Source organism: Bos javanicus, chromosome 8 (assembly GCF_032452875.1).
Source record: "Bos javanicus breed banteng chromosome 8, ARS-OSU_banteng_1.0, whole genome shotgun sequence".
Lineage (NCBI taxonomy): Eukaryota > Metazoa > Chordata > Mammalia > Artiodactyla > Bovidae > Bos > Bos javanicus.
Genome location: NC_083875.1, coordinates 38687209 through 38701732, shown reverse-complemented (window position 1 = coordinate 38701732; position 14524 = coordinate 38687209). Strand labels below are relative to the sequence as shown.

The 14524-nt window shown below is 39.5% G+C and overlaps 1 protein-coding gene across 8 annotated transcripts in view; it reads left to right on the top strand.

Moving 5' to 3' along the window:
- The window catches only part of KDM4C (lysine demethylase 4C), a 416591-nt gene that overhangs the window by 30898 nt on the left and 371169 nt on the right, over positions 1-14524 (top strand). For all 8 annotated transcript variants that reach the window (XR_009737991.1, XR_009737992.1, XM_061425318.1 and 5 more), the window contains exons 2-4: positions 950-1110; positions 10039-10214; positions 12211-12325. Coding sequence is in view for 6 of the 8 variants with exons in the window: in XM_061425318.1 (XP_061281302.1) it covers positions 967-1110; positions 10039-10214; positions 12211-12325 (435 nt within the window). In the remaining 2 variants the exon portion in view is untranslated. The remainder of the gene's footprint in view (positions 1-949; positions 1111-10038; positions 10215-12210; positions 12326-14524) is intronic.

Here is a 14524-nt window from a genome sequence, read left to right as displayed (position 1 = left end):
CTCCTCATCATGGCACGTGGTGGGCACATGGTGTTCCCTTGCCCGGCACACAGGTGTTCAGTAGATGTTTGTGGAAGGAATCACCCTGTTCTTTGACAGCAGGATTAAGTCTGCGTTTTCACAGCACTACTATTACCTACTTTTCTACTTTGATCTCTTGAATCTTTTCTTCCTGAGCTCCAGACTAGCCAACCTCCCCTCTCCATCCCTGCAGACTTCAAATATTTCTACCACCTCAGACGCTCTTTCTCTCATCTGACAAACTTCTCTGCACCTTCTCATAAGGCTCAATTCTGCGCCTTTCCAGGGAAGTCATTGCTGAGTAACTCAGATGGAGTCAGTTACCTCTTCCTGTGTATAGTTTTTGTATTGAAGTTTGTTCGGCCTCCAGACAGTCAGCTTGGAAGACAACCTTTCTTTACTCTTGTGCTGTATAACCTCCTATACTGTGCCTCCAGCACTTTAGCCTGGTGTCTGGTGGTTTCGCAGATGGGGGCTGGTTTGTAAGTTATTACAGGAAAGCATGTCGTGGTGACTAGAAGCACGCCTGAGTAGGCTCTGTGCTGGGGATGTGGAATATTATCCATTTACCGCTCAACCTGCACCAGGCCTTTCCATAGGTACATAGATGAGCGTCTGTTTCAGAGATGGTCCTGGAAACTTGCAAAGTTAGAAAGTTCATTCTTAATAGGAAGGTCTCTGAGGAGGAGACCAATGTAATTAGGTCAGTGATTTCATGCCAGCTTGGGAGGAGGAGTAACTAGAGGCAGTTTTTCTTTTCAGGAGTCCGGGGAGAGATGAGGGAGTCTCGCTAACAGGGTGGTAGAAGGGAATCGTAAGTAACTAAAAGAGTTTTTGCTGGGGAAGCTTACCCACTATTTGGGAGGAATGACCACTGACCTTACCACACAGAAACTCAGCACTGATGCCCGCATCATCTTCTCTGTAGAGACTGCTCCAGCCATCATGGAGGTGGCCGAGGTGGAGAGTCCACTCAACCCCAGCTGTAAGATCATGACCTTCAGACCCACCATGGAGGAATTCCGGGAGTTCAACAGATACCTCGCATACATGGAATCTAAAGGAGCCCATCGAGCGGGTCTTGCAAAGGTGATTATCTTCAGATGTTTTTAAGCCAGAAAATGATCACTTGGCCTTTCAGTTATACTCTAGTCTTCTTTATTTGGGAACTTGTTTTTTCTAAAGGAAGATATTTGCAAAATCTTTGTTCATGTTAATCCATGTGGAGTATTTGATTTCTTCAAAAAATAATTATCTTATTTTTCTTTCAACTATTTATACTAGGTTACATTCTAGGGCTTTAAGAAAATAACCATACTGAACCAAGAGTGATTCCCAGAAACCACAGAGACCCGTGTAAGGGTTTCAGAAATGTGAGCGCATTCATAGATTTCATTAGTTGCTCACAGAGTGCAGGTACTAACCTGAAGCCTGAGTACTGCTCTGCTCCCTCTACCCTTCTCTTCCTCTTTGTCCCTGCTGCTCCCTGCTTTCTCTTCCTCCTTCCCTTCTTCATTCTTTCTGTTTTAAAATATAACAGATTTATTAGACATAATTCACACACCATACAGTTCACATACCATATAATTCACCCATTTAAAGTGTGCAATTCAGTGTTGGTTTTTTTTTGGGGGGGAGCGTATATTCACAGAGTTGTGCATCCACCATCACTACCTAATTCCAGAACATTTTCAGCCCCGCCCCGGCCCGCCCCAAATAAACTCTACCCTTCAGCAGCCATTCTCTATTCCCTGCTATCCCCTACCCCCTGCCTCTTGGCAACCGCTAATCTGCTTCCTTTCTCTATGGATTTGCCTATTCTATTTTCTTTTTAGTTATTTGTTCATCACATGTGGAGAATGCATACTCTGTGCCAGGCCCTATGTCAGATGCTGGATGTGTGTGTGTGTGGTGGGGGGAGGTGAGGGGACAGAACAAAATCCCTGCCCTCTGGAAGCTAATATACTAATGATGGCATTTTAGGGGTGAGATGAAAGCAGAGATCTAAAGGATATATAAATGAAAGTCTTTTTAAGATGTGGAGATAGAATATTAAGTCCAGAGTCTTGGAAGCTGACCTGAGCTTCATTACAGCTTGTCCAGTGATAGTAAGGCATGGGGCATTTTATTCGAAGTGCAGTGGGAAGCCTTAATAGGCTTAAAGCAGAGGGCAGGTGGACCCGGTGGCTGCTTGTTTGTTGGCCACTCTGTGTGGCTTGCGGGATCTTAATTCCCTGACCAAGGATGGAACCCAAGATCCTAGCATTTAAAGTGCTGAGTCCCAACCATTGGACTGCCAGGGAATTCCCTGTTTATTTGTTTTGTTTTGTGATATAATTTTGAAAAGATCACAGTGGCTTCTACATGAAGAATGAATTTAAGGGGGAGGAGAGCAGAATCAAGGAGTGCTGTCAGGGGTAGTTGTGACTTGCTCAGGATAACAGGCAGTGAGGGCTAAGGTGCTGAGGATTGCGTTGCAGGGTTGCCCTGTAGCTGCAGAGTTAGAACTTTGAAAAAGAGGTTGTCTAGGTTTGACCTTAACCTGAGATTAGTGTATCTTTCTGTGATGGAAATCTATTTCAATTTAAAATTTTCTTTGGAATAGATTTTCTTGGTACTTGCTTAATTTTATTATTGTTCTAAACGTTAAGTTTATAATACGGATTTCTGTGGACATGTCAACATCACCACATAAATTCCTGAGCTCCAGCAGAGCCTTCCCTACTGTGACTCATCATGGTTCTCCTTGAAGCCCCATCTCCGTGCTGGGTCCAGGAGCACTGAGAGGAGCTGCAGAACGAACTTCCAGGCTTGCAGGGCTCGGTGTTCAAGTCCTCCTCCTGTATCTGGATGCAGCTGTTTGTAGTGTTGGACTGTTCTGGCGTCTGTGCCTTGCAGTCTGTTATTTTTTTCTGTGTAGTTCAAGTCACTGCTGGATAAGGTTTAAAATTCAGGGATATTAAGCTGAGTGGATTAGGGGTGGGTGAGACAGACAAAAAGAAGATAAAAGTTTATAGTGAATTTCTCAGATATGCTATCCTTAGTTTAATCTTTTCATTAGGTTAGCTTTCAAAGATCCCAATTTTGGAACCTTAACACTTGCAGGTTATCTTTGAGGAGAAGAAAAGCATGTTTAAGTTGAAGAGAAGAGAATGGTATTTCAGAATCATTTGGCACAAAAATTTTTGATCATAAACTTAAAATGAACCAGCTAGCAAGGTTTGGGCTTTATTTGGGCAGCAGGGAGCTGGGTGGCTGTCCTCTTATCTGGACTCTGAATGCAGCCCTTCGTCCTGTAGCTCTCCCTCTTTGTTCCCTGAAAATGTATACCTTACTGTGTTCCCTCGGGATTAGTGAACATCCCATGGCCGGGGCACGTTTAGTAACATTAGAAAAGAAATTGGCAGCTACCCCCATGAGGGAGCTGGAGTACAGAGAGGATGTCTATGCCCCTGTGGACATTCTCTGACAGAGCGGAGTTAATGAGAACTACAGTTAATTTTCTGAGTGTTGAACCAGACACCAGCCTGAGTCCAGATGTTCTTCATCAAGTGAGACTTATTGGCAAAGATGGAGATAGTGATTTGATATACAGTAATTTCCTTTTACTTATACTAGGAATACAATGAATGGTTTTTTTAGTCACTTGCCATCTTTTACATCAGGTCACAAAGACTCAGTTTCACCTACTTTTTTCACCTCAGTTTCACCCTTCTTCTGGAAGTTGCAGCAATAGCAAATATATAAAACTGCACCAAATAAAATGAAATTGTATACATTAAAACTGCATTAATGTTGATATTTGTTTTGAGGGCTAGCCCTGGGGAACAGAGCCATCTGTGAAATTCTTTGTTAATGCATCATTTAATGAATTGGTCTTAATTTTTGATTAAGATCAATTTGATTGGTTTGAACAAAGTGGTTGAATAGTGACTTTGGCTTCAGATTACAGTCTGCCTTGGTTGGTAACAGTTTTTAGATTTATACTTATTTAATGTTCCCCCTGCCCCCCCCCGAGTGAGAGGTTTGATACCCTAACTTTCTACCTAGAGTTGTTGGTCTAATTGGGAAAGTGAAAAATGACAGTGTCCTTAAATGTAAAACTTGTACGTTTTTGTGGAGAAAGGTTATAAGGAAACATTATTACATGACGAATGGCCAAATTCTTCCACAGCAGTATTATGGACATACTCTGTCCTGGGCCTGAGGTTATCGTCTAGAGTAGAGAGCTTCAAGAGTAGTGTGGAGGTGGCAGATAGCCATCTGTGTCCATAGGTGCAGAAAGATGGGAGAAGCACTGCCTTCCTCCTCGTGCCCCTTTCTCAGTTGGTTGGTGGTAGTAATGGCAACAGAGTTCAAGATCAGTAATGCAAATACAGATTTCAGTTAGATAATTTTTACTTGTATAGGGCCCAAGCTGGGGCTGGGGAAATATTAATATAAAACATATATTTCTATTTTGATATAATCAGGAAGGTAAACGTCAGGAGAAATGGATTTCCTTCCTTTTGAGCCCTTACAAGTAAAAGTTTAACTTTTGAGTATTTTAAAGTCCTAAGTATTATATATTGTGCTTCCATTTCCTATGTGAGAAAATATGGTGTGTTAAGATTTTAAATTATAGTTGAAAAATAAAATTTTTGTCATAGGCCTGAACTTACTGATTTTTAAAGTTCTGTCTGAACACTTTGAACTTTAATTGGAGTAAATGAATACAAGCTCAGAATAATTATGAAGATAATATTTAGATTTTTGTAAATGTATTGTGTTATTTAACTTTAGAGAAGAAAATTTGCTACACAGTGTTTTTGGGATGAACAACTGTCTGTTTTTTACAACACTGGAAAATATTTAACTCTAAATATAATGTTGGTTTTGATTGTAGATATATTTCCAAGCAGGAGCCCGAATAAATACGTGCTTTATTTTTTTGAATAAACACTTTCATTTCTGATGAAGAAAAAGTTAGTATTTATAAAATTCTTCATTATTATCCTTTGCCCTTTCAGAATATGATCAAGAGAGTGTAAGTATGTTTATCCGTTTGGGACGGTTGTCCGCATTCTTAAAATATTGAGTATGTGTTCTTAGTAGTGTAAAGTGTGATTATCTCTGGTGCCATTTTAAACCAGCATACCTTAGAGAAAAATCAAATGTGTAATATTACCTTATTGCTGATGAAAATTAAATTAAGCTTAGAGTTTAAAGATCCCCCAATCTCTTTTTTGAGTTAATATTCATTTATTGGCAGAAAGTGAAGAGGAACTAAAGGGTCTCTTGATGAAGATGAAAGAGGAGAGTGAAAAAGCTGGCTTACAACTCAACATTCAGAAAACTAAGGTCATGGCACACAGTCTTATCCCTTCATGGTACATGGATGGGGAAAATGTGGAAACAGTGTCAGATTTCATTTTCTTGGGCTCCAAAATCAATGTGTGCGGTGACTGCAGCCACAAAATTAAAAGACACTTGCTTTTTGGATGAATAGCTATGACAAACCTAGACAGTGTATTAAAAAGCAGAGACACACACACACACACACAAAAAAGCAGAGACATCACTTTGCAGACAAAGGTCCATGTAGTCAAAGCTGTGGTTTTTCCAGTAGTCAAGTATGGATGTGAGAGTTGGACCATAAAGAAGGCTGAACGCTGAAGAATTGATGCTTTTAAACCGTGGTGCTGTAGAAGACTCCTGAGAGTCCCTTGGACTGCAAGGAAATCCAACCAGTCCATCCTAAAGGAACTCAGTCTTGAATATTCATTGGAAGGAATGATGGTGAAACTGAAACTCCGATACTTTGGCCACTTGATGTGAAGAGCTGACTCATTGGAAAAGACCCTGATGCTGGGAAAAATTGAGGGCAAGAGGAGAAGGGCAACAGAGCTTGAGATTGTTGGATGGCATCACCGACTCAATGGTTGTGGGTTTGAGCAAACTCAGGGAGGTAGTGTTGGACAGAGAAGCCTAGCATGCTGCGCTTCATGGGATCGCAAAGAGTCGGACCTGACTTCGTGACTGAACAATAACAACAAGCCATTTATCGATTGTGTAACATTGGCCAAGTCACACATTCCCTGACTCCAGGTTTTCTTATCTGATGAAGCCTAACTCAGAACCTTTCACAAAAGTCAGTTGCAGGTGCAGTGTAGATACAAATGTGAAAGACAAAATCTTAAAGCTCTTAGAACACAAAATAGAATGTATGCATTCTCTCAACTAGGGAATTATATTTTTTTAAACAGAAGATCAAGGCAAAAATGAAGAAATTGGATTATATTAAAATGTATGACTCTTTGTGATCCCATGGACTATACAGACCATGGAATTCTTCAGGCCAGAATATTGGAGTGGGTAGCCTTTCCCTTCTCTAGGGGAATCTTCCCAATCCAGGGATCGAATCCAGGTCTCCTGCATTGCAGGTGGATTCTTTACCAGCTGAGCCACAAGGGAAGCCCAAGAATACTGGAGTGGGTAGCCTCTCCCTTCTCCAATGGATCTTCCTGACCCAGGAATTGACCCAGGATCTCTTGCATTGCGGGTGGATTCTTTACCAACTGAGCTATCAGGCAAGCCCATATTAAAATGAAGAACTTATATTTATCAAAAGATACAGTTAAGGAGAACTAAACTAAAGAAGAGCCTCTTGATGAAGGTGAAAGAGGAGAGTGAAAAAGTTGTCTTAAAACTAAGCATTCAGAAAACTAAGATCATGGCATCTGGCCCCATCACTTCATGGCAAATAGATGGGGAACCAGTGGAAACAGTGACAGACTTTATTTTCTTGGGCTCCAAAATCACTGCACATGGTGACTGCAGCCATGAAATTAAAAGACACTTGCTCCTTGGAAGAAAAGTTATGACCAACCTAGACAGCATATTAAAAAGCAGAGACATTACTTTGTCAACAAAGGTCCATCTAGTCAACGCTATGGTTTTTCCAGTAGTCATGTATGGATGTGAGAGTTGGACTATAAAGAAAGCTGAGTGCCGAAGAATTGATGCTTTTGAACTGTGGTGTTGGAGAAGACTCTTGAGAGTCCCTTGGACTGCAAGGAGATCCAACCAGTCCATCCTAAAGGAAATCATTCCTGAATATTCATTGGAAGGACTGATGGTGAAACTGAAACTCCAATACTTTGGCCACCTGATATGAAGAACCAACTCACTGGAAAAGACCCTGATGCTGGGAAAGATTGAAGGCAGGAGGAAAAGGGGATGACAGAAGATGAGATGATTGGATGGCATCACCAACTCAATGGACATGAGTTTGAGTAAGCTCCGGGAGTTGGTGATGGACAGAGAGGCCTGGTGTGCTGCAGTCCATGGAGTTGCAGAGTCGGACACAACTGAGTGAATGAACTGAATGGAACAGTTAAGGAGGTTGAAGGGCAAGTTTCAGGGTAAGAAAAGATATCTGATATATGTACACACACACGTATATATATAGGTACTTGCAAATGTACACAGTCAAGAATAACCAGACTCTGTGCAGAATTCTATACATTAATAAAAAAAAAAAGGGCTGACAATGCAATAGTAAAATGGGCAAGAGGCTTAAATAAATACTTTTTTGAAAAAGGATATCTATAGGGTCAATGAATATATGAAGAGATTTCTTTAGTTACCAGAAGATGCTAATCAAATACCTACTTGAGTACCATTACACGTTTACCAGATCAGCACTACAAAGTGATAATGAAGATGTGGAGCAATAGGGACTTTTCACACATTGCTGGTGGGACTGTGAAATGGTACAATCACTTTGGCAGAAGTTTGGTAATAATGATTAAATTTGATCTGTGCATATCCTGTGTCACAGCAATTTCACTGTTAGGATCTCTGCATGGGTGTGTATTTTAGAGAACTGTGTGCTCACATGCTGCAGAAGGTGCATGCATCTATATTAATAGCAGTATTGTTTGCAGTTGCCGATAATTAGAAAAAAACAAGTGATCACGAAATAGTTATTTCATAACATAAATATTCATACAAAGGCATACTAAGTAGGAATGAAAACCAACAAACTCCAGCAACCTAGGTCATCGTGTTTGAATCTCACAAAAATATCGAGTAAAATAGAAAAGATAAGGAGTGTGTGTGTGTGTGTACACACACACACACACACACACACACATTTGTATATGTATGCTTACATTTTTATACATTTAAAAATCTTGTTAGGGTTGCATACACAGACATAAAACTATAAAACCCAACAAGGAAATGAATACCTAAGTGCCATGATAGTGAACACTTTGTGAGCAAGAGGGGGATGTGTGTAGAAAAGGGTACCAGGATCTCTGGGGGTACAAGCAGTATCCTATTTCTCACATGTGACAGTGGATACTCTGGTGTTTGTTTTATAATAACTCACAGAGATACATATTTGTGATTGTGCATTTTCTATACGTGTGCTAGCTGTATTTTGCAATTGAATTTTTAAAAGAACTTTGTCTTAAAAAATTAAGACAACTTCTAAAGGTAGATAAAAGCTATAAACCATTACTCAATTCAAAACTTTGTTCTTTCTAATTTTTAATCATAGGAATATGTATTTTTGGTCTTATTGTTGATGCTCTTTTCATCGTTAGTAATTAAGTGTTTAAATACTCAGGGAAAATGGTGTGCTGAGCTGCTTCATACAGGCACATGAGAATTGAGAGTGCATGTCTTTTCAACCTCATATTCAGTGATGTCACATTGCTGAGCTCAAATTTGCTGTGGCAGGAGTAGTTACACCAAGGAAATAGGCCAAAGCTATGAATCAGGGTTTCCCCATCTCCCCAGAAAGTTAGTTGTTAAACATTTACTAGCATTCCACTCTCATTTGCTGTATTTACTTAGTCATCTAGTCAAGGCTATGGTTTTTCCTGTGGTCATGTATGGATGTGAGAGTTGGACTGTGAAGAAGGCTGAGCGCCGAAGAATTGATGCTTTTGAACTGTGGTGTTGGAGAAGACTCTTGAGAGTCCCTTGGACTGCAAGGAGACCCAACCAGTCCATTCTGAAGGAGATCAGCCCTGGGATTTCTTTGGAGGGAATAATGCTGAAGCTGAAACTCCAGTCCTTTGGTCACCTCATGCGAAGAGTTGACTCATTGGAAAAGACTGATTCTGGGAGGGACTGGGGGCAGGAGGAGAAGGGGACGCCAGAGGATGAGATGGCTGGATGGCATCACTGACTGGATGGACGTGAGTCTGAGTGAACTCTGGGAGTTGGTGATGGACAGGGAGGCCTGGTGTGCTGCAATTCATGGGGTCGCAAAAAGTTGGACACGACTGAGCGACTGAACTGAACTGAACTGATGAGAGGTATTTAAAGAAATGATCTTGACTAAGCACTGCTACTGTGCTGTGCTTAGTCACTCAATTGTGACTCTTTGCGACTCCATGGACTGTAGCCTGCCAGCCTGCCATGTGGATTATCCAGGCAAGAATACTGGAGTGGGTTGCCATGCCCTCCTCCAGCAGATCTTCCCAACCCAGGGATCAAACCCAGGTCTCCTGCATTGCAGGTGGATTCTTTACCATCTGAGTCACCAGGGAAGCTGAAGAATAGTGGAGTGGGTAGCCTATTCCTTCTTCAGGGGATCTTCCCAATCCAGGAATCAAACTGGGGTCTCCTGCATTGCGTGTGGATTCTTTACCAGCTGAACTAAGCACAGTACTTATTTTTCTCATGATAATACAAACAGCATTTAAACTTTGGCAAGTTATTTTATTTCTGTGTATCTCTCCATTTTACCTTGATAATAGGTTAACTATATCAAGTAAAAATAATTAATGCAAGTTCAGTATTTGGTATAGTGAGTACTCAGTAAATTTTGTTTAAAAATGTCATGTCATTAGGTAAATGTTGGGGAGAGTGAAATCATTTCCTTTAATGTAAATCTCCACAGTTCTTTTACACGTTTGTCATAGAAAAGATGAGGAATTCTTGTATTCTGCTGGAACATGAGAGCTAAATAACAATGTGGAATGTTTTCCAAATAATATTTTATTATTTTACTTTTAGGTGATTCCTCCTAAGGAGTGGAAGCCTAGGCAGTGCTATGATGACATTGACAACTTGCTTATTCCAGCTCCGATTCAGCAGATGGTCACAGGGCAGTCAGGACTGTTCACTCAATACAACATCCAGAAAAAAGCCATGACAGTGAAGGAGTTCAGGCAGCTGGCCAACAGTGGCAAGTGAGTAGATTCAGTGTGCTGTTTTTATTTCTTTCAAAGATGTAGATGAATATGGTAAGAAACCAAGGAGATGGAAGCTTGTGAAGAGCGGGAGCCTTCTGCATAGTCTATTTCATTTCCCATTTAACTGTTTCTGTTTTTTAGGTGGTTGTCTGCCTTCTAGAAAAATTGTTCCTCATTTTATCATCTCATTCATAGTATCTGTAAATGGATTTTTGTCCCTGTCTTTTACCTTGAGTTTTTGTTTCTACGCTTGACTCCTCTTTGTTAGGCAATTTCTTCTGTGTGTGATAATGTTTAAGTCTTAAATGATAAGTTACAGATATTAGAAGAATAATTTAAAAAGAAAATCCTTGGGGATTTTCCTAGTGGTCCAATGGCTAAGACTGTGCTCTCAATGCTGGGGGCCTGGGTTCAATCCCTGGTCAGGGAAATAGATCCTACATGCTGTAACTAAGGCTGGGCACAGCCAAATAAATGGTTTAAAAAAAAAAAAGAAAGGAAAATCCTTGAATGTCTTGAATGGCCACCATTATTGTATTAGTCACCTGTTGCTATGTAATGAATGACCCCAAACCTTAGTATCTTAGATCAGTGAACATTTAACATCTCAGTTTCTAAAGGTCAGGAGGCTAAGAGTGGCTTAGCAGGGTGGCTGTGGTTCAGGACCTTGCATGAGGTTATTTATAGTCATGTTGGGTGGGGTTGCTGTGACCTGAAGACTTGACTGTGTCTAGAGGATTTTCTTCCAAGATTCCTTCCCTTATGTGGCTGTTGGCTGGAGTCCTGAGTTCCTTGCTGCAAGAGCTATTCCTTGTGTTGTGTGGCATCTAACTTCTTCCGAAGCAAGTGATCCAGAAGTTACCAAGATGGAAAACAAACTGTCTTTTCATTACCTGTTTGTTGACTATCATTTCTGCCATGTTCTATTTGTTATATGCCAAGTGCAGCCCATATTTAAGGGGAGGAGAATTAAGCTGTATATCTTGAAGGGAGATGTATCAAAGAATTTGTGGATATATTTAGAAACTGTACAGTTATTATTATTAAATTACCTTAAAAATTTTTTTTGATATGGTAGTTAAGGTCTTAGATCAAAACATTAATCTAGAAACACCACTTCCCCACCAAACCAATCACTATCCAACCTAAAAACATCATTGTCTAAATTCCCTGGATGGGTATGCATTACATTGAGTCCTTTGGATGATCTTAAAAAAAACAACCTGTATTTGACATAGTAAGCACTTGATGGTAGTTGAAGAAGCTTTTATTCTATAGGAAGTTCCTGTTATAGAGCATAATTGCTATTCCCAAGGAATTAAACATTTGATAGTTAATTCAAGTTTATCTTGAGTTTTTTTTTGTTGTTGTTGTTGTTTCAGATCTCAATTGAGAATGTAAAACTTTAATCATAGACTGGATTGGTTTGCTTTCATACTCTGTAAGAACTCTTATAAAAAGTTCAATGCCAAAACAAGATTACAGAAGCAATTTTATCCAATTTCTTATAAACTGTTTATTGTATTCTGTTCTCCATCTTCTAGTGCCCATTTTCAGAGTCATTCTTTTTTTTTTCCTAATTTTTCTTTCCAGAGTCATCCTTCAAGTATTAAATAGCTTATTTCATTTACACTAAATTTTAGTGGAATCTGTACTTCATACATTTTAGATTGTTCAAGTATAGTATAATTGGTTAAAGAGTTTATAAAATGTTTTGAAGGATAAAATAATGAGTTTTAACTAACTTTTTGCTTCTGTTGTTGGTACTTTCATGGAAGTGTATTTTTTAGTCAAAAAAAAGTTTTTATATAGAATTATTTAGGAGAGCTTTGAGAGATCTATGATAAATACATTTACATATATACTTGTTAGATTTGACAGCATGAGGATGCAGTATTTTCATTTTGATAGAATTTTGTTTAGAAGGTGATGGGTAGGGAAAACCTTAAAATTGTCTTTACTGTTTGTGCTTTGTTTCCTCTCCCTTTTCCAGGTACTGCACCCCAAGATACTTGGATTATGAAGATTTGGAGCGCAAGTACTGGAAGAACTTAACCTTTGTGGCGCCCATTTACGGTGCAGACATTAATGGGAGCATATATGATGAGGTATATTTCCATTACAGTGGGTCTCATAAGGTGTCATTTCATGTTACTCTTTTTGTTACCGTTTCGGGTGGTTGAGAAGCAGTTATTTGTTGTGCTTTGTGTGATCCATAACTCCTCATAGGACAAGAGGAAATAAAGACATCAGTGTGATTGCTACTGCTGCTGCATTTTAAATTGAAACCAGCTAATTGTACAAATACCTGAGACTGTTCAACAGTAAAATAGTATGTAGTTATCCAGTTAGTCTTTAAATTACACTCAAAATTTTTAAAAGCAAAAGTACATTATAAAAATACTTGGGAAACAGGAAATATTATTCATAATAGTACCACCTTAAGAAAAAAAGTAGTATTAATATGTGTTGTGGCTCAGATGGTAAAGTATCTGTCTGCAATGCTGGAGACCCAGGTTCTATCCCTGGGTTGGGAAGATCCCCTGGAGAAGGAAATGGCACCCCATTCCAGTACTCTCACCTGGAAAATCCCAGACAGAGGAGCTTGGTAGGCTATAGTTCATGGGGTCGCAAAGAGTCGGACACGACTGAGTGACTTTACTTTAATTTACTTTCCTGTAACATACTTATATTCTCTTTTTTTTTTTACTGCCCCCAAATTGTGAGGAATTGTTTTTAAATACACATTGCAGTCTTTCCAGTTATTTTTCATGAGAACATAATCTGCTTGATATAATGTTACCCTTCTTGCCTCCCCCAATACTTAAAATCCTATTAAATTTTTTTCCTTTTGAAACCTTTTTTACATTTTCCATTGCTTTATTTTGAAAAATTTCTTGCCTACCAAAAAGTTGAAGTAATGCAGTGAACACTTGATGCTTTTACGTGGATTCACGAGTGGTTAATTTTGCTGCATTTGCTTTTTGTTTCTCTGTCACTCTATCTTTGTTTCTGTCTCTCTGTCCCTTTGCTGTAACATTTGAGAGTGAGTTACAAACATCATGACAGTTCACCTTTAATTATTTCAGCATGAATCTTTCAGTTATAAGGCAATTTAAGATTTATATTGGGCTTCCCTTGTGGCTCAGCTGGTAAGAATCTGCCTGCAATGTGGGAGACCTAGGTTTCATCCCTGGGTTGGGAAGATCCCCTGGAGAAGGGAAGGGCCACTCACTCCAGTATTCTGGCCTGGAGAATTCCATGGACTGTATGCTCCATGGGGTTGCAAAGAGTCAGACATGACTGAGTGACTTTCAACATTTATATAATAGTATCTCATATAGAGACTATGTTCATAGATTCCTAAGTTTCCCAGTAATGTTCTTTATAAACTACTTTTTTCCCCCATATGAAGGATCCAGTCAAGAATTTCCCTTTATGTTTTAAAAAAGTAGTATATTTTTGGCTGTGCTGGGTCTCCATTGCCGCATGCAGGCTTTCTCTAGTTGCAGAGTGGGGGCTACTCTCTAGTTGTGGTGCATGGGCTTCTCATTGTGGTGGCTTCTCCTTTGCAGAGCACAGGCTCTAAGCAGATAGGCTTCAGTAGTTGGAGCGCGCTGGCTCAGTAGTTGTGCTCGTGGGCCCCAGAGCATGCAGGCTTCAGTAGTTGTGACTCGCAGGCTCTACCAGCGCAGCCTTAGAAGTTGTGATGCATGGGCTTAGTTGCTTCGCGCCGGGTGAATCTTTCCAGCCAGGGATCAAACTCATGTTCCCTGCATTGGCAGGCAGACTCTTGTCCACTGTGCCACCAAGGAAGTCCGAAAAAACCATTGTTATTTTTGCAAATGGGCTGGGTATTAGGTGATACTGTGAAATTACTGATGTCCTATTCAATGTGATGATGGCATGGTGGCTTTGTCTTTACTAAAGAATAAATCAATAAGAATATACTTGGAATACAAATGAATCACTTTTCTATACAGCAGAATTTAACACAACATTGTAAATCAAATATACTTCAATTTTTTAAAAGTAGGGAAAGAATATACTTTTTGTATATGTTTTTATTTATATATATGTTTTTTTATTTTGTATATGTTTTTATATATGTTTTTATTTTGTGTCTTCTCTGTGGCTTCTTCCCTGTGGCATCCTGGCAAGTTTGCAGGTTTCTGCAAACACACACACACACACACACACACACACACACACACACTTACATTAATATGTATACCTAGATATATATATACACATGCACATAGACACATATGTTTTCCTTATAAATTGAGACTATACACTGAAAAATA